Source organism: Anser cygnoides, chromosome 18, assembly GCF_040182565.1.
Source record: "Anser cygnoides isolate HZ-2024a breed goose chromosome 18, Taihu_goose_T2T_genome, whole genome shotgun sequence".
Taxonomy (NCBI): domain Eukaryota; kingdom Metazoa; phylum Chordata; class Aves; order Anseriformes; family Anatidae; genus Anser; species Anser cygnoides.
Window position 1 is genome coordinate 4273394 of NC_089890.1, and position 24471 is coordinate 4297864.

The 24471-nt window shown below is 39.1% G+C and overlaps 1 protein-coding gene across 7 annotated transcripts in view; it reads right to left on the reverse strand.

Moving 5' to 3' along the window:
• Positions 1 to 24471, reverse strand: part of GTF2I (general transcription factor IIi) — a 73223-nt gene that overhangs the window by 2508 nt on the left and 46244 nt on the right. For 2 of the 7 annotated variants that reach the window (XM_066979643.1, XM_066979642.1), the window contains exons 16-32: positions 21542 to 21613; positions 20627 to 20810; positions 20235 to 20293; positions 18552 to 18623; positions 17841 to 18024; positions 17309 to 17367; positions 16554 to 16637; positions 15988 to 16083; positions 15118 to 15183; positions 14101 to 14284; positions 13446 to 13498; positions 11556 to 11666; positions 10710 to 10793; positions 9710 to 9893; positions 8622 to 8650; positions 5695 to 5733; positions 2523 to 2598 (exon numbers count right to left, since the gene is read on the reverse strand). In XM_066979643.1, coding sequence (XP_066835744.1) covers positions 2540 to 2598; positions 5695 to 5733; positions 8622 to 8650; positions 9710 to 9893; positions 10710 to 10793; positions 11556 to 11666; positions 13446 to 13498; positions 14101 to 14284; positions 15118 to 15183; positions 15988 to 16083; positions 16554 to 16637; positions 17309 to 17367; positions 17841 to 18024; positions 18552 to 18623; positions 20235 to 20293; positions 20627 to 20810; positions 21542 to 21613 — 1619 coding nt within the window. In that variant the 3' untranslated portion in view covers positions 2523 to 2539. Of the gene's footprint in view, positions 1 to 2522; positions 2599 to 5694; positions 5734 to 5757; positions 7212 to 8621; positions 8651 to 9709; positions 9894 to 10709; positions 10794 to 11555; positions 11667 to 13445; positions 13499 to 14100; positions 14285 to 15117; positions 15184 to 15987; positions 16084 to 16553; positions 16638 to 17308; positions 17368 to 17840; positions 18025 to 18551; positions 18624 to 20234; positions 20294 to 20626; positions 20811 to 21541; positions 21614 to 24471 lie in introns of those variants that run through there. The other 5 variants (XM_066979641.1, XM_066979640.1, XM_066979639.1 and 2 more) reach the window with 3 other exon arrangements.

Here is a 24471-nt window from a genome sequence, read left to right on the forward strand (position 1 = left end):
CATTCTCTAGCTAGTAGACGGTCTACAGTATCCAAAAATCCAGAGCAGTGAAGCAGCAAGCTGTGCTCAGACAAAATTTCCATGACCTTTAATGGACAAATGAGATGTCTTTTTATATCTCTATTAGGTGAACTGCTTCCCACTAAAAATAATTAAAAAAATATTTGATATATTTTCTAATGACGTGCTCAGCTTTATGACAAACATTTTCCAAAGTACAATTCAGCAATTTGTTAGAAAGACTACTGCGTACTTCAAGTTCTCAGGGCACAGATGGTTCATACGTTGATATGTCAATCTCTGCCAGTTCCTACCAATTCTTTTCTGGATTTGTCCCTTCACTACTTCATCGCAGCGCATTCAGCAGCTCTACACGTGCTAGCTCTTTGCTAACCCCTGGAAGCAGCCATACCACCCACCCGCCTTCCAAAGACTCAGTGCTCCAAGGATGAGGATCTTGGTGATACAGCCCTGCTCCTTCCTCCAAGTTTCCAGCTGTTTAGCATCTTTCGGAGCCAGAGGCCATATCTGACTTTTATGCTTAATAGACACAAAATAAATAGGAACTTCCCTAATCCATTTGTGAATGATTTTCTTTGGGCCTCCTTATCATCTTCAGTGACAAAGGCTACATTTTCTACTTGTTTGTATGAATATGTTTTTTTTTGTGTATTGAGCAGGTCAGGGTTAGGCTCTCTTGTTCCTCACTTGTGTACTCTTGAGACACCTTTGGATTCTTCCCTCAAACTTTACAAGCCATGGTATCTTCCCTTCAATAAACGGCCTGTCTGCTCCAGCCAAAAGCACTGCCCTTGTTTAGGAATGAAGCTTGTCCTGGGCTGCACGTCCTGCAGCACCAAGTATTAAGTGCCCAGGCCAAAATGCTACGGAAACTACCAAGGCAAAGAACACGAGTCCATGGTCAAACATCTGGCAGCGAAGACCACTCCTGCAGCTAGCTTTGAAGCTCTTATACAAAGGAGACAAGGACCTCTTAACCCTGGAGCCAGGCTGTCCAAGGCCACTGCCACACAGGGATGGAGCAGACCCTGCAGAAGCACAGAAATGCTGGTTGCAGGCGACCCTAGAAGTCGCACAGTCCAGCCTCCCTCCCTAAGGACTACAGCTAGCGATAGTTTAGGTTGGCCCTGGCTTTGTCCAGTCAAATCTTAACATTCACCACGTCTAGAGCACCAGAGAGAACAAAGCTGCTTTCTCCATGCTGAAACCCATCACCGGGGACGTTCCCTATATGCACAACCTTCCCCTGAGCACCTGAAATGCTAGAAGGACCAAGAACAGAAACGCAGCGTCCAACAGGGAGCATCATTGCCTCCATCACTCTGTGTTTGCGCTGCACTGACAGAGGGCCATGGCCTTGGCTGTCCTTGTCTCCAAAAAGCCAGATGGTGCCAGGAGTGATATCCAGAGGCTCCACCAGCCACTGCTTCATGCGAGCTGGCGAATGCATTACCAGTCTCATCTGCTCAGGCCAGCAGAAATTAATGGTGAACAGCCAGGGCTTGGTTTTGCTGATTGCCTGTCTGTGCCCTCAGAGCTGGAATAGTATGCAGAATTTTCTTCTCCGTAATGAATAAAATGTCTTTTTCTTACTAAAACTAGACAGATTGCAACCTGAGCATACCACACAAATACTTCCCATTTTATGTCTATCCAATCCAATTACTGAAGTATCAAAAACTACATAATGAGGAACGCATTTGGTACCAAAAAATTGAAATTAGAAAAAGTAGTAAAGATCCGCGATGGCTTAAAATTGCCTTTTTCTTTGAATGAAGCATACAAACTCACATGTCTGTGGGTCAGCCCCTTTATATTTGGTGACATAACAACACTGCTAGCACTGCTCTCCACCTCCACCAAAATGTCATTTTAGGAGTAAGCGAAGTTAAAAAATAGGTTAAGAAAAAAGATTCAGATGTTTCTGCACTGTGAGTTAAACTAAGCTTTACATAAAGTTAACAGAAAAGAAGCAAAACTTCTCAAGTTAGTTGGTTTGTCATCACGGCTAACATTTTAGCAATTGTCTCGAGCTTAGACAATATTGCAATCACAGTGGAGAGCCTTCCTGCCCCATTACAATTTGGAAATACATAGGCTTTACCAAGAATAATGCTCGTTCACACAACCATGTCAGAGCTCTTTGTAAACACTAATTCCCTAAGCTTTCATTTACTCTGCCTCTGAGGTATGTAATTACCATCACCCATTTTTATTTATAGGCTGTTACGGCCCACATTTTCCTAGGAATGACTGCCACACAAATTTGAACGCAGTCTGCTTTACAGTGTATTCTGATGAGAAACTGAAAACGTCCTACATTACATAGATGAAAACTGAGACGAAATAATTCAGAAGTCAAGTAAAGGACTGGCACCTTCTGGCATTCAGCCCTCTATCTTAGCCTGCTTCTCCTCACTCCAAATTATAGAAGTATTATTCCTTGACAAGTGTTTATTCCTTGACAAACACTGCCTTCAAGAAACACTAAATTATTTTACCGTAGTACTGATGAGGTCTACCACGTTGGGTCTGGTTCTTGCTTTATTTGAGAACTTTCCTCTGTTTCTGTAACATCTGTTGAAAAAGCAGTAACGAATGAAAAAAACTAGTCAACCAATTTTGTCGTAATTATTGTAGTTAGTAAGTAAAAAATTACAAAAACATGAAAAGCATTCATTTATCCTTTTAAACTATTAACAGCAAATAACAACGTATTCACAATAATCTGATTTGGTGGAAATTAGCATATCCACTTGAACATAAAGCAGCCCGAGATCTTAGAGAACTCTTATTTTTTAAGGCACAAAAATTGGTATTAGAAGCGTATGAAACTTCAAAATGCTTTTTATGTAGCTCAAAACCTTGGTAAGAAAGGAACTTTTTTTTTTTTGTGGGGGACATTGGTTGTAGGGGGGATAGTTGGACCAGAGGATCTTGGAGGTCTTTTCCAACCTTAATGATTCTAGGATTCTATAACTTAATCCAAAAAGAAACCACACAATCAGTGAACATGTCAGATATATCACTGTTTTGGTCTGAATCTACCCTCCAGTCCTGCTCCCTCTGTCAATCCCCAGCACCATTCTTCCCTCAGCCCACCTTGCTGACGCCGGGTGAAACTTTCCCAGTGCTCACAGGTAAATCTGCAGCCCATGGCTTCAGAGACAGCCTCGTGGATGGCTTCCTTTACCCGAAGTGTTAGGGCATGACCGCTGCTTCACGATTTTTAAAATGCTGTCTAAAAGCTAACATCTGACCATACCTGAGCTCAAGTCATGCCTTCTGTTAGTTACCCAACCACCATTCATTGCACAGACTTATTTTCACAGCACTGACCATATTTTGTTCCCATCTATAAAACTGCTGCTCTTCTAAACTACATACAGACATTATTATATTTCAGTCCTATCCAAAAGAAATTTTGACCTCATCTAATTTTTCTTCTTCAATGTATTACACAGGGAGGCATTATTAGATGCTTAAAAAAAAAAAAAGAAATTTGATCTCGTCGGGTAAAGCATTCATCATCTTTTCATACAGATTTTTTTTCATTTCCAGGAGACTTCATTACAAAATCTTTGCTTTTCTTTTTCACAGGGATGCTTGAAGGTAAATCAAAGAAATTGTGTGTCTTTATAGCACTGCCTATATGACCCGGAGCCTGATTTTGTTCTTTTCATAAACAGAGACGATGATGTTGGAAGGAAATTCGTTTTTCACTGAAGCTGTTTGCAAGGTTTGGGGCTAGGGTAATTCATCACAGCAAAGCTGGGCTGTTTCACCACTTGATCACCTCCCAGCCTGGTTCTGAAGCGACTGTGTGTTCTTCAGCCTTGTCTCAAGATCGTTTCTCCGGTAACTGGATCTGAATGCAGTTTTGGATGGCAAATTCAAAACCACGTTTGTCTATTTCTTCTAAACAGTCTCCTGAAGGGCCCATAGCTAGACTTCCCCCATGAGGAGCATTCAGAAACAAGTGTCCCACTCCACCTAACAATTTCAGCGATCCCACATAGTTTTGGCATCGTAAAGACATTTGGTATTTCAGCTTTCAGTAACTGCGTGCTTGAAGTCTGCAGCTCAGCTCCTCTACAGCTCTCACGCTTCTCTTCTTTTTCACAGATTTTTTTTCCTCTTGCTGGTTACAAAAGGATTCATCTTGACTCCTACTCACAGCACTCAGGGTGTACCTGTAACTGAGCTCGTAATGCCAGTTTTGGCTGAGCGTGGTAGAATCACAGAATGGTTTGGCTCGGAAGGGACCTTCAAGACCACCTAATTCCAGCCCCTGCCATGGGCAGGACACGTCCCACCACACCAGGCTGCCCAAAGCCCCATCCAGCCTGGCCTTGAGCACCTCCAAGGATGGGGCAGCCACAGCTTCTCTGGGCACGCTGTTCCAGGGCCTCACCACCCTCTGAGTAAAGAATTTCCTACTTGCATCTAACCTAAACCTACCTTTTTCAGTTTAAAGCCATTCCTCCTTGTCCTATCTCTATACCCCCTGACAAAGAGCCCCTCCCCAGCTTTCCCGCAGCCCCCTTTAGGCCCTGGCAGGCCACTGTAAGGTCTCCCCAGGGCCTTCTCCTCTCCAGGCTGACAACCCCAGCTCCCTCAGCCTGTCTCCATAGGCGAGGTGCTCCAGCCCTCTGAGCATCTTCTTGGCCTCCTCTGGACCTGTATGTCGGATAGTCTCTGAGTTCAGTGACATTGCCAGGGAAACTGAGGCAACGGAGACTGGAAAGGTACAGAAGAACGGAAGTGCTGAGGTTTGCCGCTCTCTGTTTTGGGGAATCTCAGCAGGATTAGACAATGAGCTCGAGAGCTTTAAGACAAGTGCCGATGTGCAGCCAGCTCCCTCCCAGTGCTGCAGGCTCTGCTGCTCCTACGTCAGAGAGCCCCGCTCAGCACTGCCTGGCACACAGGCAGCTGTCCTTCAGCTGTCACAGCACATTGCCATCGCTTCTGACACTCACAGGGCAGCCGCCTGTGGTCATGCTGAAAGCTGGGGCTAGCAGGGGCAGCTTTTAATGGACCCATTCACAACAAACAACAGCATCCAAATTGTCAGGTCAGTTCCATACTCAATGCTCCAAGACCATACACAAAAGCATAAGGGGGCTGGAAGTCCTACAGCCTCCTTGGTCTCACACAGGTCAGTGTCCAAAAAATACAGCTCAGGTCTGGTCTTGGACAACAGGAAAGTCTGACACTTCTCACAGGTGAAGTTCTAGAGGAACGACAAAAATCCCCTTCCCCCAGCAAACCCGTACAAGTATATTCAACCCAGTATGCTGTTCAAATTTCCTGATGATGACAATCATTCACTTGCATAAATTGTGAAAAGGACTGCGTAGAATAACTAGATGCATCACTCAGGATATGAGCAATCATTCAAAGCCTATATATAGTCGTGACTCACCAGCCCAGAACAACAATTCATAAAACTCTTTTGTAAAATTATTTGAATAATAACTTTTGCTGCAGACTATCTTTCACACAATGCAGCATGATATTAATACAGATGAAAAAAACTTCCTGGGAACCAATAAATGCCTTTTTTGCTGTTTTGATTGACTTGCCTTCTTTAAAAAAAAAAGAAAAAAGATGCAACTTCTTTCAAAATGACTTAAAAATATTTGTTGATAGTAACTGAAGACAAATACTCACCTCCTACAGATACTTCTATTTGGCTTGGTTCAGCTGGCTCTTAAATGAAAAAAATATAGTCTAATGAATACGCATACAGTTTCAACAATATGAACAGAAAGGTACCTTAGCAAAAGTTAGGGAAATCAAGTTTACTCTAAAAAAAAAAAAAAAGCCGCATTTTTTCCTCTTCTAATCAAACTAAATTATCTTTGTCTCAGATAAAGGTCTGCAGCTTCTATAAACTCTATAGCAAAGTATAAGAAGTACCCAAACATTTATTACATTACATAATTAACACTTTCTCTTCAGAGGACGGGTTACTGTAGCAGACATATCATTGAGTCCTAGCTGAACATAATGTGCACTTGCACAGAATATACCAAGTTTGGACCAACTTAATTCAGACTACTTAATTCAGACTACTATAAATCTGGATTGCAAATAGATGTCACTGCTTCTGGTGAATATTGTTCTCAGTGGTGAGTACGTGTACTTAGGCAGAGAGGGAAAAGCTGAAGCCTAAAGGCAAAAAGTACATTTTACTTCCAGAATGATTTTTCTATGGTCTGTATTGATGGATTACAGATGGATAGGTGTTGGGAAGGTGTAGAACCCTTTTAACAGTGTGGGTGAGTTAAGGAGAGAGACACTACAGCAACTTCACCGAACAGAAGTTTAGTTTTTTCTCCCTTTTCTCTGTTTTTCTTCCTCCCACCACTTCCAAATGTAAGCAGAGGAGGCAGTAGGTTCTTTTCTGCCCACCACAGAAGGGCCCCTTACTTTGAAATGTTTATTGAATGTTTTCTCTCAGTGTGTCAGTTTCTTTGAGCAACAGCCTGTCCAGTCAATTGCAAAAATCTTGCCTGCACTGCAGACAACTTGATAGGCGCATTTTTAGAAGGTCTGTGAACACTGAGAAACTACGCTGTGTCAAAAGGAAGCTGTGCAATCACATTTACTTCAGCAACTTGAAGCATAACGCTAGGTTATTTGTTCAGACTGGAAGAGCTGAGGTGTGTGCAGTCTGGACACCGGCTAGCAGGGGTTCAGTGCCGTATGCAGGGGACAGAAATTCCATCAGAACTTCTGTTCTAGGCTCTTGTATGTTACACAAACTTGACTTGGCTGAACACAACCTGGCACAGCCACGCACTTGGAGTTAAGCAGACATCAATAAATAGATACTGAACTGGCTTTATATATTGCCCCTATTGATCCTTCTTTTCAGCTCACTCATCAAGTGCAAAAATCAAATTAAGGAACATGCCAATGACACGTCGTGAAGGAAGCAATGGTTCTATCGAGTTATTAACATTTAATAGCTATAAATTTCACCATTGCAGGCCATCTGTCACAATAAAATGGCTCATCATAAGCAGCGTGTACCCAGGACATAACTACTAATACCATCTGCCAGTAAGATCTCGAACTGCACGCCCTACCCCTTCTGCAAGGACACGTGGCACACTCTGCATCACCTGGTAGCACGGGTGCTGCTGGTGGTGGTGCTTCTGCTTCAGCTTTTTCCATCAGCTCTAAGATTAGACGTGATCACTGTTTAACTTTACAACGAAAACGGTCCCACATGTAACACAAGGGCGATTTTACCTCTTCTATCTGCAAATCCTAAAACTTGTTGTATTAACAGGTTACTAAACACTCACTGTAATCAAGCTGCAGTTCAGTATTTTTTGTTACAGAAAAAGTATTCCCTATCTGCAAGCACCAAAAATTTCCTCCTAAGTTCTCACATGTTCTTCAGAGCGAGAATAATGTATCACACCTGCAGTAGGCTCAGCGGCTTCCAATAATTCACCTCGATACCTATCAATATCAGTTCATTTTGATCATAATTAATGGACATAGATACTGCATAAAAATCACACGTTCAGTAACCAGCTTCCTGCTCCAGTGATGGAATATGATCAGGTATATATGTCGCTCTTACTCAGCTAATTAGCTAGTGTCAATCCCATCACATGCTAAAAGTTTTGCAGAGAACTGTTAAATGGATTCTTCCATTTCTAAGTCAATTCTCTGGAAATGCTACTAAATATTTGTCTGCCTGGAAGGTTCCCTCATACAAAAGGATCTCTTTCCCACCTAAGGTGTACTTAGGACTGGTGGACAGGTCAATATGAGTTACTAACTATAACATCTTCCTGAGAACACTTTGTCCTTGCCACTCACAGACCTTAGCACGTTAGCTGGAATATACTGGTGGCTGGATGCAAGTGAGTGAGTACTGGGTTGGTAAGGCTCAGCCTGGGTAAGGCCAAACTAATGACGGAGTTACCTGGCCTCTGAATTTCTAATCTGACATTGGCTCAGAGAGAACATGACACAAGGGTAATGACAAGTGTTTTGCTGTTTGTTTTTTCTCTTAAATAAGATGTTAAAAACAAGGTGACAACTATTATAGAGAACTGAAAATACTAAAACTTATTTTTCAAATAAGATTCAAGCATCATTGTCAAAATGCACGTCTGGTAATTACACTGCCTCTCTAAGCTGTTACAACTTCAGCAGAATGTAGAGTTTTTCACTGGAACATAGTTCTGCAGCCATTGGAAAGTTCTTGTTTAGTAACTGGTACTGTGACGGATCCGAACCTAAAATGTAGACACTCCCATCTAACTCTGTTGTACAGTCAGGGTCCTAAATCTCTTTGGGACTCTGCAGCTGAAAAATACAAAATCAGTACCTTGCATTTTCATATCAAAGTTAATGCCAATCTTACACTGGTCTGTAAATTCATCATGCTGCTCTTATGTTAATTGCACATGCATTTTTAGCCAGGAATTTCAATTTTAACGACAGAGACAAGAGAGCTGTACGTAGAACTTAACCATGACGGGGCTGCCTGCCACAAAGCCAAAATGTAGAAAGCTGATCTTGGTATATTACAAAAATACATTTGCTATCAGTGTCACATAATTACTTACGGTTGTTAATCACAAGTCCTGGAAATGGTCTGTAAAAAAAGACAAAAGAACACAAAACATGCTGATTCTAAAACATACTGCATGGGGTCTCTCTCTCAAGACTTCCTCACCCAGCAATTTGGTAACAGAGATCACACGCTCTAACAGAAAGTAGAACAAAACAGGAGGAACATCTCTTGAGCACAGTGGTTTGTTCACTAGCATTTTGAGAAACAACATACACCAAAAAATCGAAATCCTTCCCCCAGTCATGACTAATCAACAGGGAAATCATCTCTTCATCAGAGCTCAGTTAAACAGAACGTATCTACCAAGAGTCCTTTCAGTTTAGAACTCTTCTTGGTTAAGGGTCAAGAATTCAGACTCCTTAGTAAAATTTAAGAAATCTTTCTCTAAAGAAACTGAAATTTTCTGTTTCTTGTGAAGCAGACTATGATTTGAGAAATGATAAAAATTAACACCTTTTTGGTTTTAGTTCCTAAACCTCTTCTTAGTATGATTTCCACATTTCATCTGTTCTGCTTCACACAAATATACTTTGCGTACACACGTATGTGTCTATATGAATATACATATAAATTAAAATTCCCTTATATTGTAATTGTATAATACTGTATTTTAAAAATGTTGTAGATAAAGTCATTTATAGGAAAAAAATATTTATGAAAAAGCTTACCTTAACTCAGGAATCTTAGTACAACCAAAATACTTCAAAAATAGTAATACTACCACAAACATACTATTTACTGCCATGAGCCAACAAATTTCAGACCAGGAAACTGTCTCAGAGCTTGATCTTACAAATGGGACAGCAAGGCCCACAGCACTTTAGGACTCCATTATATCGTAGGAATAGATTGCATCTCAGAAGACAGCTTGCTTTAATATGCAGTAGTAATAATATGCCCTCTGTCCTACTGCTATGAACATCTGGACTTCATTTGACCTGATGTGCTGTTATCCAAAAGAGCCATACCTTCTACTATTTAAAGATGCACTGCAAATTCTACTCTTTCAATCTGAATTTATTACAGCTACGGGGCTGTCCTTACAATGTCTGTAAAATCTAATCAGTGACGACTACGTACCGAATAACAGTAAACTTGATAAACTCTGACGATTCCAAAATCTTCCTCATCGAGCTGATTTCCAGATAACTGGGAGCTTTAAATGCCACGCCAGGAGGCATCCCATCCACCACCACACAGCCAGGGTTGATGGTGATTTTCCTGTACGGGACCTTCACAGGAAAACTCATACCAATGGCTTCACCTAAGCGAGAGAGGTCATGTTTATTTTCAAGCTTATACATTTATGATTACGCTGAAGGAAAAGAAAACACAGATGATTAAGAAACTAAATGCAAACGCAAGCTTTCTATTGGATCTGAAACTGAAAATCCACTTGACTATTAAATCATTACGGTGACAGAAACAGATGTTTTGGATTACACTCATGAACATTACTACAAGATTATTTAAACTCCAAGTCTGACAGCTCACCATATAAAGAACTCAGATTCTCTTTTTTTCCTAAAAAAGGTATAGAACAGGCTATCTAAGAAAGTAACTACGTGACAAAAAATAATAATTTCCTGCAATGCCCACAAAAGGCAATTCAACACAGCACTAGCAAAAGAATTTCAGATAAAGAAACTCAGGTCATTATTGTACAGTGCATATACACAGAAAAAATAAAGAAAACTATATAGAGCAAAAGGGTAAGTTGCATGTTAAAAATTACTTTAGTTTCAAGTATTAATAGCTCGGGACCATGAAGCCCTAACAAGAATCATGGTTTGCAAGCAAAATAACTATTTCATCCATGTTTACACAGAAAGAAACAGGATGTGGGGGGAACAAAGTTATCTATGCTCTTGGGATTTTTTGTTCAAAACACCAAGCAACCCACTTCCCTTATAATAGATTCTTTTTGAGGTCAGAGCACAACTCTCATACACAATTCTCAAATTTCTTCATTTTAATGATAATATATATCATCCACTGAAAGTGATGATTCAGTAGCATCCCCATGAACAACATTTGTTCCATGCACACCTATGTAAAAATGGGACTAAGAAGCAATTACCAAATTTCCGGCTAAACAGATCGTTTACTTGCTCTCTCAATTGTCTGGCCTTTTCTACTTTTGAAAGCCGCTCACTTTCATCATCTGAAAGAAATCGTTAGAAAAGCATTAGAATTGAGCAGATTTTTTTTTTGAGCATGTTTACTCAAAGTAGGCATATCCAAGTGCTTCAAAAACAGACCATGTCTTGTTCTTAGTTTTAGCAGTACCACAGAATTGTACAAATATGCAAAAATGGATGGTTGTGAAGAAATCCATGAGAAGGTTCTACATATTTACATGACCAACGTTAGATTTATTATTTAGAGATGATTTTGTAAACCTAATCTAAAAAAAATAGTGTTTTATTTTCTTACATTGCATATGATGGTGAGGGAAAGTTAAAAGCGAAGTCAGATCCAATACATGGCCATAGCATGCAATGTTACTTGTTCCTAATGAATGCAGTATATGCCTGAGAAAGCAGTCATCAGTGTTGTTTAAGACAAACCAGTTCAGTCTGTATGGTTATTCAATTTACTTCAAGTTTGGATCTCTTGAAGTTGCCAAGGAAGTTGCAAATCAGTATATAATTTATTAAATGAGATAAAAAAGGGAAAAATGAGGATACTTCTCGACTAGGGGCTGGACCAAGAATATTCTAAAGATGTCACTGAATAGATATTCATAAAAGTTAGAAAACATTTAACATCTCAGTAGAAACAGAATACTAAATTATGCTCTTTGTAGACTGTACTTGTGTCACCGTAAACCAGCTAGACTGTCGAAAAACTCCAACGGACGAAACAAGTGTCATGAAGAATGTAAGCACAAGGAGTGTGATATGAAACGAGACAGTATACACACCTGGTATAGTTACTTGAATGATGTTGAGATCTTCAACACCTGCAGCTGTGTTTACCACTGTATTCGCTGTGGAGCTTGCTGTATTGGCTATATTAGATGAATTATTTTTTCCTGAAAGTAAGAGATTCAAAAAACAGTTGTAGAGCCCAAAATCTTCAATGTCACATATAAAGCAAATACTGCAAAATAACAGATATTTGCAAAGTTTTCAAAGCAGATCCAATCTCATTTCCAAAATGAGGCCATCTTCCAATGAGACATACTTATTGAAGATGCACACTACTCTGTCCTTCCAATTACAAACCCAAGAGGAGAAAGGGCTACATTACAGATTGTTAATCTTTACCTACTAGGTTCTATAAAAGACTATTAAGGAAAAAAAAAGACTACATGGAACATGTATTTTGTTATTTGTATTAACAGAAAAATTGCAGTACTTGCAGTTAATTCAGTAACACCTACTGATCCATGCATTCACAAAACAGATCTCTTGCAGTTGTATTTGGGAGCCCCACTGTCCCGTGGCACAAAACTAGCACAGTTTGACTAGCTCAGTGGAGTTAGTCAAACCAACTCTGACAATTTCCTACTGGCTATCTGTGCACATCATCTGTGGAACACTTCTGTATTGGGTTTACCTGGCAAGGTTTTGGTAGCGGGGGGCTGCAGGGGTGGCCTCTGTGAACAGAGCCCAGCAGCTGCCCCTTGTCAGATAAGGGCCAGTTTCAGCCAGCCCCAAAGTGACCCGCTGCTGGCTAGAGCCGAGTCAGTAAGCCATGTTGTTTGCATCTCTGTGAGAGCAGATTTAAGAAAGGGGAAAAAAAACTGCCGTGCAACAGCAGCTGGGAGAGTGAGGAGTAAGACACAGCCCTGCAGTCCCCAAGGTGAGTGCAGAAGGAGGGCAGGAGGTGCCCATGGGGGACCCGTGCTGGAGCATTTTGCTCCTGATGGATGGACCCTGTGGTACGGAGCCATGTGGGAGCAGTTCTTGAAGAGCTGCAGCCTGTGGGCAGCCCCCGCAGGCTCAGTTCGGGAAGGACGGCATCCCGTGGGAGGGACCCCGCGTGGACCCCCATTGTTGAGTGATCTCCCTGTCCTCATCTCAACCCTCGAGCCCTTTGCATCGTATTTTCTCCCTCTTTCCCTTTGAGGATGGGGGGGGGAGAGAGAGGTTGTGGTGGAGCTTGGCTGCCCAGCTGAGTAAAACCACAACTTCTCATTTGGAATGACTTATATATCAGGAGCAATTAATTTACCTCTAGAGCTGAACTACTACTGTGAATTGCACATCACCTGTTACATTCTGATTAAAGGCAATAAAGCACGGATTAGGCATGATAATTTTATTGTGGATAACACAGAAGGTTTTAATACTCTTCCTAAAGCTATATTCAAAGGGTAGCTTCTAAGTGCTTTTCCCATCTCATCAGGGCAATCCAGAAGCCAAGAGTTTTGAAATACCATATTCTTTTGCTGAAGAGAAAGCACTGTAACATGCTTTATATAACATAAGCTATGTATCTAATGCTTTTAAGGTGTTCGGTTACGAAAAGCTGCTCAGAAAACCAGAAAAAGACACGCCAGAAGATGAAATAATGCAAGAATTAGTGAACTATGCAGAAAACAAGAAATACAATAGTTTAGAAAGGGGTGTGGGGGGGTTGGGATAGAGAGAAAGAGGTCTACTGTGGGTATGGACCAGTGGCACAGTACTTTAGGCTGGGCCTCAAATTCAGCTTAGATAACACTTTCCTTGTAAGTTAAAAACCAACCAACCACATTATAGAATGAATCTTTCAGGAATTCATTAACACCAAGCAGCATTCTTGATTTGTATTCAATCCTTGAAAGAGACTGTTATCTAGGACATTAAGCAGATGTGAAACTCACTCTGGGGACTTTTAGCAGAACTTTCCTTAACTGCCGCCTCAAACATCTCAGGCCTGCAAACAGATTGAAGATTTCATGTGCAACAATAAAATTACATTCATTTCATCAGCATTAAAAGCCATTTTCTAATATTCATTTTTTAAAGACACGAACAAGCTGATATCATAAACGCTGTATTTCTCTAGGTCAAACAGACAGACAGGAATGCAATGGCTGAGAGGCTCCAAAACTTCCCCTGCTTGTTTCTACACTGGCACCAGGGTATCTGAACCTATCCCAGGTAAGAAAAATCAATTGTTACAACACCCAGTATAAATCTCCAATTCTCAGCCCTTAGCGCACTGCTGATAAATTTTAGCTCTGGCTAAGTCGTAAGTCAACAGGAACTAAAAGAGTGATGTGAGCACTGAAATGGGCTAAGAAATCTGGACTTGCTCTTCCTCCCTAAACAGGAGGAGTTAGAACAAAAAGAGCTGACTATAACACACTCCACCTCCACAAGAGCTTTCTGAATATTTGCTCATTTACTACAAATATTCCAGTGTGTATATGAGACTGGTGAGAGTAATTCAGTAACTTGGCATCATAAGTTTATTTTTCAGTCTACAATTCCTTTCTAAAAGACTGGATTATCAAAGAGATGTGGGAGTCTTACTTTTTAATAATGAATTTTATCTTAGATTTGTTTCTCAGGATCTTCTCTAGTCTTGGAATTCCAAAAGTAGAAGGTCGTCGGAATGGCACTCCCTCTGGTAGGCCTTCCACATAGAAAACCTCCGGGAAGGATTCAAATAACGCAAACGGCACCTTCACTGGTTCACTCAGCCCCAGCGCTTCCCCTGAAATGCAACAGAGCCTGTAATCTACCAGCTAGACAACTGATGTGTTTATAGAGTGGAAAACACCTCAGGTACAAATAGCATATAATAGTTGGCACATACACACTAGATTAGGTGGAAGAAGCAGGCTTTGATTTTTTTGGTGACAGCTATAAGTAGGCAAGAAGAAAAACAGTCGCAAACATAACTCATTATCTTGCAGTAGATCAGATCACAATTTGCAGTTGAAAATACTAGCTTTTATAGACAGCTTATGCCACTGGCTTGGCCTGCATATGAGACTATCCTTCGTACTCCCCACTTTGTTACAGGCAATATATTCTGTCTCTGTCTTTCCTAGAGAGTAGCACCAATGGCAGGTGACATTAGTGCTCTTGTTCCAAGAATTGCACTGGTAAGACTAATGACTTCAGATTCCAAACAACCCTTGCTAAAAGAAATACTGGGATACGATGGGGCACACACCTCTCCAGACACCGCCCATAACATATCAAGTCACGCAGAGGCTGAAGTCATACAAATTCCCATTCATAATCACGGTGAAGAATGCTTAAAAAGATGCGGCAGGATGTCGAATCACTGTGTCTCTGGGTCATTAAAGAAGCAGCACACAAACCACAACTTCTCCATTTCCAAACCCAAATAAAATAACTAGTGGAAATGAGACACAGAACTGCAATTAACCTATGTGTGAATGAACTAAAATGAGAGAAACTGCCTAGATATGCAAGGATTGTAGGACCTTTGGAAGACATGAGTGAACATATCTGTCATATGCATAATTGAATGTACATAAGAAAGACATCTCAGTAAAAAGGAATTAATAAACTTACCACATTTTTCATTAAAAAGATTTTCAACTTTTTGCTTTAGGTCAGTAATTTTGGCATTCCATGCCTCTGTCAGAAGGAAATGGGAACAATTAAATCAACACTCACACAGTGAATCAGTCCTTGAAGGATATTTAAAAAGTAATGTCATTACGATTGAAATTAATCCCAGAGTGATCAAAATTTACAATACCAGGCAAAGAATTACTCATCTCAACCAACACCCAAAATAGTGGCAGAAAACTCTTCATACATTCAGTGAAATAACCCGAAGACACATGTCCTTCTTGATGTCACTTCCAGTCCTGTCTGGCCTTTAATGATTTTCTGGAATTGGCAACCCTGGAGAGGTCTAAAGCTGATCTTGCAAAATCAGCTCTGACAGAGCATGGCTCACTAATGTTAGTTCAGATCCATCCTAGTTCCTACATACTCATCATGTATCCCTCTCTGCACAGTGAGGTTCAGTATTTGACGTTCGTGGAGGACTTATTAAGCTTATGCACAATGTAAGATCTCAGCTCAGTTTAAACACCCTCATGGTACCGTGCACCGGACAACAAATCCAAGTCTGCTGTACTATGAAATAGCAGAGCAGCAAAAGTCTGGAGGGTTTGATTCTGAAAGTAGGTTAATAAGATTTTAATGGATCCATGATGTATTTGTACAGCATTCTCCAAAAATCACCCAGGATATCTCTGAGGCATATTATTCTAGGTGACTGAGAACTGAATGTATATGAAAATAAGTAGTTCAGTCATTTCTTACCTTTAGAATAACGAATGAATTCAAAATATCCCTGATGTGAAATCACCAGAACTTTCAATACCAACATTAATAGAACGTATGCATGCTAATTCCCACAATATTTACCGAAAGAAAATTCTCTTCCTCGTGGCTTGAAACTCACATTGGACCCATTGGTTTGAGAATTAGTTCGAACATCTGTTGCTTGTGGTTTATTGAGACCTGTAAAAAGATATTACATACAGAGATCAGAAGTAAGCCATCACACACACAAAAAAAAACAACAAATCAAACTTGATTACTAGAGAAAGCTTAACTTCTGAATCAAAAAAAAGTCTTTTAGAACTTCTTCAAGGATTGTAATTAAGCATTTGATACAATTGCTCACATCTATCATTTCTCTGCTCAGGACTACATCATTTCCCACATCTCTGCTTGGAATAAAAGGCCCAAGCAAGCTGTCAAACTTGAACATTTTATATAACCATCATCCGCACAGAATCCAGTATTATTCAGAAATGAAAGATAAAACTGTTTCCATATTGAAATGTATCTGCAGCCCTGAAATGAAAATGTTTGGCACATGAGATGCACATAGAAGTTAATTATAGGGTATGAAAACATAGAAGAATAGAATAAAACATTAGAAGAATAGAAAAAGATAAGAAGAGTATTTAATATTTCTTCCATACCTTCATCAACAGTAACTTCTATCTCTGGGACCTTTGAATTGCTTGCAGGACTCCGTGATCTTTTTGAACTCTTTGGACTCATTGCTAGAAAGTAATATAGTAAAAGCTGCAATGCACGTTCTACAATGCATAGCTTGCAAAGCTAACAAAAAACCTCACTGTATTTTGAAAATTCTAACAAATTGAATAACCTGTGCCTGTACTAAGTACAGTCTACATTCTAAAATCTGAACAATATAGGGAAGCTCACATCCTTAAAAAGCAGGTTTAGTACTCTTGAACCAGGCAGGTATCATACCTAAAGTTTCGCTCCATTATTTGAGGACAGAAGACATTTTTGTTTTTAAGTGTGAGGGAAGGCTTCAGCACTTATTAAAAAAAAATCAGAAGCAGATAGTTTTCTTGTTTATAGACAACTAACTTAAAAGACGCTTTTATTCTTTTCTTAAGAATCTTCATTGTTATTTACTTCACATTAAAGCTGTACGTTGAACATATTTTAGACTGTTAGTAGCAAAATAAAAGTTGTAAAGCTTGGGTAAATTCCATTTTCTCTATTGGAATAGTCTTAATTAAAAGAAAAAAGTAAATAAATTTGAGTAACTTTTTAAAATAATATCACGTTCAGACTCCACCATGCTAATTTACCTTAAGTAATACCTTTTGATTATGACACCTGTGTTTTTGAACCACAGAAGTCTTCCAACCCAAAGTATTTATGAATTGATGGCACCAAATAATACTTAGTTGTTTACCTTTAGTGTTTACTTTACTAGCCAGTCCTGGTGGCAAATAGGAAGTGACAAGCTCAGGCCTAAAAATTGAACAGAATACAATTCAACCAATTACATATGCAAAATATCACAAATTTCTTGGAGTTAAGTCAGGTTCAAATTTACTAACTATCATCTCTCTATAATAAAATCCTGCTAGAAGCATGCGTGACTCACCACCTACTATAACAAGAAAAAGTTAGAAAGCAAAGCTACATACTCGGTTCTGTAATTTTCTTCTCAGTTTACTTCAAAAAAACAAAAGAGGAAAAGAAAACAGAAGGTAAATCTTCCAGATACAAGGCCATTTTTTCCCTAGATCCATGATGCACAGAAATTATGCATTTAAAATTTATAAGGAAGTTACATCTTTTTATGAGATAAACTTATGTGCAAAATATTCTTTCTGTTTCATGGAAACAGAATTTAGCTAGCATTTAAAACCTAAAGGTGCTGGGAAGAAAATTAATTAACTTCAAAATCATGAGTAAAAATAACTAAATTACAAACATACTTTTTAACAACAAATTTGATTTTGCCACTCCCACGGACAATTCTTTCAAGGCGTGGAATTCCAAACCATGTGGGACTCCGGAAGGGGATTCCTTCTGGCAAGCCTTCGACGTACAAGTACTCGGGGTTTGATTCAAATACAGGATAGGGAACCTTCACTGCCTCTGAAAGCCCCAGAGCTTGGGCTGAAAATAAAGATTTAACGATAGTTTACACACTCAAATGGGTGGTATTTTATCTCAAGTGATTTTAAGAGGTTGGCTTACAGAAGCTCTTCTACTCAGAGATAACAAAAAAACCCCAAGAGAAATATTTAAATAGATTTTCTATTATTTTCTGTAGAGTATTTTCAAGTGGGGACTTTGTCCCTCTTGCTACAGATAGATAACATCTGTTACCTAAGCCTACTGTATCTAATATGTTTTTCTGAGAAATTCTTTCATCCAAAAGCTTTCTGTACATTTGTCATACAATTGGAAAGTTATCTCTGTCATACAATCGGATAAACTATGGCCTAGGATGTTGCTATAAAGTCATTCATATCAGTTATAGGGAAGAATCAGTAAAAAGTAGGTAAGAGAAGTCAAGATTTCCGTCTGTCCTAGTACATTTCTGATGCCTAAATAAGTGCAGTAAAAATTAAAACTCTTTTTACAAAATTGTTTTAAAACACAGCAGCATTATATGACAGTTAATTTAACATTTAACTTACCAAATTTCATATTAAATATCTCTTCTACTTGCTTTCTTAGCTTTGTGATCCTAACGTTCCAATCTTCTTTCACTGAAAACAAGAAATAGATGAACTATTACCCAGTTCTAGACAGAGATACATTTGAACACATTATTTTTCAGCAAAAGAACTTGTAAACTATGAACACAACCAAGTATGAGTAGGCAGGGACATACAATAAGTAATGACAATGGCAACTTGAATGATACACGTAATTCCCTTTTTGTAATGGAAAATCTGTTTAAACGTGGTTAGAAATGTCAAACATTATCCCAGGTAGGAGAACTTGCGCTTCAGAGCCTTTAGATGCAGGCAGGAATCATTCCAGTGGCTTTTACAAAGTTAGAATTAATTAATTCCAGTGCATAAGGGTAACACCCTTTAGAACAGAAGACACATTTAAAAAGTGCTCCACTAAGAATTTTAATTGGCTTAAAAAATAACCTTCAATCCTATTTTGTATTACAAATAGTCAATTACAGGAATGCTAGCTAGAGCTGACAATTTGTAGCTTAGGTAGAGAGCAAAGGATGCTCTAGCAGCAATAAAATGCATTCCTTTACTGACAAACAACATAATTCATTACTTCTCATCGTAACCCACAAATAGCAATTAACTGTTACTGAGCAGTGAATACCATTCAGAGTCGTAGAAAGCCCGCATAAAGAATTCTAAAGAGATTTTTTTCATTTATTTCCGAATCAGATGTCCAACCATATTTTTGGATTTTTATTTATTTATGCATTTTAAGAATCATGACCATTGCATGTCAGTTCTCTCAAACAGAGGATTTTATTAGCTGTTTTTTTTTACTGCTGTAGTTTTTACCTGCTGTTATTATTCTATTATCAAAGTGTTAGTTACACTGTCAAATTTGACAATAAACAGGATTTTGGTAACAAAACAAAACTCAATGCTACCTTATACTTCTGTTCCACATTGAACAGTCTTTTCTGAGCTACCCTCTTGTGGAATAAGAACCTTCCCCTCAAAATTCAAACAAAATCCACAATACTTAGTGACTATACAAGAAGACTACTGCTTACATGATTATTGAATCATATTCTTTGCCCTTTTTTCCTGCAGAGGACTCAATACAATTGTTTCTTCAAGTCACAGTTCGTTTATCCGGTGAAATATGTGGGAAAAACCTATGAACCCCTGAGTCTCAGTTTGTGTTATTACTACAAGCCAATCCACACTTAAAAAAAAAAAAAAAAGAAAAAGATTTGGACTATACACTTCTGTAGCAAGAAAAGAGCATTCTATTGTCTCAGGAAATAAAAAGCTAAATTAATCTGGATCCTTTTCCTGTTTTAAAGGCTTTCAAGAAGTCATTAAAATTCCTTACAAACAGAGGCCTGAAAAAAGTCCAACAAAATGAGCTATGAAATGCAAACGCCCGAGCCTGGTATCAGACCAGGATAGCAGCTCTAGTTCTCCCGGGCTGTGAATACGATCCATCCTAGTTATTCAGATTGCACGGCAATTCAGAAATCCACCCATTTTCTTGGTGATTTATTTATTTTGTTAAAAACTCATGAAAAGCATGTCATGACACTCATCACAGAAGGATCACTTCTTGAATAATGTTGTATTGATCCAAATTTTGTTTCTGCACCGATCCCTTACATTGCCACTTGGCGACAGCACCTGTCTTACCTGGTGTGTTTGTCCTGGGTTGAATAACTTCAGTTGAACTGAGGGTTAGCAGCTCCGGCCTGCAAACGCAAAGCAAATAATCTGCCTATGCTTCAAACTAAATAAATAATACATACTTTTTATTGCATGAAGTGAAAAGTTTGGATTTTTCTATTGTGCATTTCACACTTGTGAAAATGCTACAAAGATATTTTGGAAGATACAATGATATTTTGGAAGACTTGTGTGGATTGCAAATACCCACTTTAAAATGCAGAATATTTAATATTGCCTGTTGAGTAAATAAAGACTGAATGTTTCATGACTTAATGAAACCAAGTGCTTGATTACACAAATGGTGTTTGTTTGTCCTCTTTAAAAAAAAAAAATTAGGTACTAAAACAAATGCTTACCTTTTGATTACAAATTTTATTCTGTTGCCCACTTGAATTATTTTTTCAAGGCGAGGGATCCCATACCAGGATGGACTCCTAAAGGGAATGTTCTCTGGCAGACCTTCAACATAGAGGTCAGTCGGATGGGCCTCAAATTTCTGGTATGGGACAGCTTTAGGCTCGGTGCTCCCCAGCGCCTCGGCTGTTAGAACAAAACAAATCCGGTAACTGGACAGTTTGGCCATCTCTCTATTCAAAACTAGCTTTATTAGAAGCCACAAAATCTCCATGCTATTACAAGTATGATCTTAGAACCCGGGACAACGCAGGATACCTAAATCCGAAAGAGTAAGTCTCAGCACAACAAGAACACAAGCATTTATCATACTGTGGCATGCTGACAGTGGGCAGTCATATTACTGCACTTTGTTAATGGATTCTTCCCTGGGCATAATGCAGTGGTTTTATCCATTTTTTTAACTTAAATTTTCAACTATCGTTGAGCAACATTTTATTCAAGCTCTTATGAAGCTGACCATTTTTTATTTTGGAGAGAACATAAAAATTCACCAAACCCAGAAATGTTCTGATACTAATTTTATGGTAGTGCAATGGATATAAATAAGTAAATGGTTGTTTTATTCACCATCAAAGGTGGAAAACAAAAACAACAACCAAAAAATAGTAAGGATTTAAAAGCAATTAGAAGAACTATACATTTAAGATTTATATATCTTTCTTTTACTATGAATGTAACTTGTATAAACAGTAAATACTTTTTTTTTCAGTCAACTTCCAGGATTTTTTATTTTTTTTTAAAAAAAGATGATGATCAAAGGTGTCATTCATGTCGACATTCAAAGGAAATAACGAAAGCAACCCTCAAGAAATACAAAGCCATAAAAGAAAAGAAAAGAATAATTCTGTGCTCACCGAACTTCTTACAGAAGAGTTGGTCTACCATCTTCCTCAGCTTGGTGATTCTAGCATACCACTCCTCTTTCACTGTATTTGAGAGTAACACAAAACGAAGATAACATTCCCTAGTTATTTTGGTTATATTTTCACTTGCATAGTTTATAGTAGGCGTAACCATGATGCATTATCAGGTAACCCAGAAAATACTCTGCTGGGGAAGTATGTATTCAATCCCCAATTAAGAAAATTGCTTATCAAAAATGACAGAATATTAAAGCTGTACAAATATCCACTGAACCAGAGACTTGCCCTTGCTAGAAAACACACACAGCAAATTGGCATCAAAAACTGCAATGCTTTTATCCGCCTTCAATCTGTAAATCCCTTTTGTAGATGGGATTAATTTTTTTTGCCAGTTTCATCTCCTAAAACATTATCTTGATACTCTGTGCAGAATTGAGCAAGCATATGGTATGAAAACTTGTTTTCATAGAATTTTCACTAAGCACTGAAAATCCCTAAGCAAGCTTTTACAATAGGTGCACTACCAGTTTGCTTCTTGCTGTATATTCATGCTGAACTGCCCGCATCTATTCCTCCCATCGTTTGTGCACGATGTTTATTAAATGGTCCCTAACAGCTATACCAAATGACTCCAGTGATTTTGTTACTCAACTTGGAATGACAAGCAGCTCAGTTCCAACTCTCTGAAATGTTCCCTTACGTTACTTAAGACATGAGTGAAGTCATAATTTAGGCACAACCCAGCATGTGGCAGCTATGAAGAGTAGCATATCCTGGGGAAATAAAGCAAGCTTAAATCCAATTTTTCATCATTTTATCACTTGAGCTTCTTTGCTCATTCATTGATACATATGCATCTTCAGTATTGTTCATCAAAGTTTTGTACCTGAATGCTTTAGATTTGGTCCTCCAGCAGACCAACAGAGCACAATGATGATGTTATTTCTGTCTGACTGGTAGCAGGAATGGTAACAGCTTTTGTTCGTGTTTTGTCATGTGTGCTTGTCATTGGGGATCAAAGCACAGGTAACTCTGTTTTTACCAAGACACCAGACAGCTGCCACGCTGTGGCTTTGGTTTTTAGCATGCACAAACAACAACTTCTGTTGCATAACTGCATTGCACCATGCTGCGTTATCTTCAGAGGCACCTGTTCACACTTCACTCACTTCCTGAGCCAAATCAGTCTTCTCAGGGCTTCAGGGCTGAGGCTATTTTAAGAACCTTCCTGACCAGCCTATTTCCCCCAGGAACACAAACGCGAATCATCTTCCTCCTGCCAGTCTTAAACACGCCTTCCATACCCACCCCGTTCCCCTCCTGCTGGGGACACAGCTAGCAGGGCTATGCAGGCACGGAGCAGCACGCGGCTGAGGAGATGCTGACCTACTGTGAAAGGGGGGATCCCAACAGGGAGAAAACCGAGGGAAAGGAGGGTCAGACAACTGTTGTGTGCTGAGGTGGGATCCCTGAGATGTTGTCAGCAGCTTTCACAGATGTTCTCTCCTCTCAGAAGTAACACTGAGGTCACACGTGGATATCAGCATCATTATAGATTTGGGAAGACAGGCACCTTAACAGGACTGCTCATAGCACTGCAATCCAAATGGACTGCCACTGGTTTTCTTAGCTACAGGGCTTTTACAGGATACGTAATGTACCTGCTTTGTCTTCATAATAACCATATTAAAAACAATAGAGAAAAGGGCTAATTCAGAAACCCACATAAAAGGACAGTTAAGTTTAAGACTCAGTCATTAGCCTACCTACTATTTTATAGTCAAATTTGGTGCTCAAAGAACAGTAGGTTATTAAGACTCAAAACACTAGGTTAACTTATACTGCAGGAAAGCTTTAATTTCTGCGCATGTTAAAGAGACATCCTTCAGACAATTTCTTTGCTTAATTCAGATCCTCAATGTTCATTTTAAGTACAGTCCTTGATATGCTTTTTATAACAGAGGACTACGAGTATGTAATACAATATAATGGTGCTGCAGCAGCGCAGATACCACCATTTACATGCTTGAATCCCTGTCTGAACTCAGAATTGCTCAGGTATTACTAAAAAAAAATCACAGTTCAGCCAGGCTGAGGTTGCCAGCCAGTAAGCATTTTGGGGTTGGGAGCGATTTGTTTGTTACCATTGGTTCATGCATACAAGCTTTCAACACTTGGCTTACTTGGACAATTAAAAAAAACCCTTGAAGCCCAAGAGACAGTGAAATACAACCGAGAAGGAAATCAAGTCCAGGCAAGTTACTTTACCAATTATTGCCTGTGCAAAGGCACAATTCTTTCAAAACTTCATTTTTTCCATTCTCTTTTTTTTTTTTTTTTTCCCCTCCCAGCTTGTGGGGAAATGGGCTGGTGGGCTCAACTGGAACAAAAATCTTTTCTTGCAGTTTTGTTTTTACACATCCATTTTTGTTATCTTTGGGTGGGTGCTCAATGGACAAAACATCTAAGAGCAGGCATCTGCTGATGGGAAAAGACTCGGGGGGTTAGAATGCTTTGCCACTACACTACTACTAGAAAGCAGAGCCCCATCATCCGAGCAAGTCACTATATACGCGGCTCTTCTGCCTCTATAACCAGCACATTCATTACTGCATTCAAGTTAATCTAATTTTGGCAAATACCGCATGTAAGCAAATATTCCATGATACAGACAGTTCCCTAGCCATTAAACCGTATCAACTATAGGAACTATTGGCATTTCTCTATATTTCAACAGACTAGCACTTAGCTCATTATTTTTCTTTCTGCCCAGATGAATCAAAACAGATGGCAGTGTTAGCATTAGTGTTATATTTTTAAAAGATAAAAAATCTTGGATAGACAGTGTTACTTTTCACATCCTAACCTGACCTTCCTGATTTTCTTCTTAAACTCTTGAAAAAGGTTTCCTTGCTGTATTC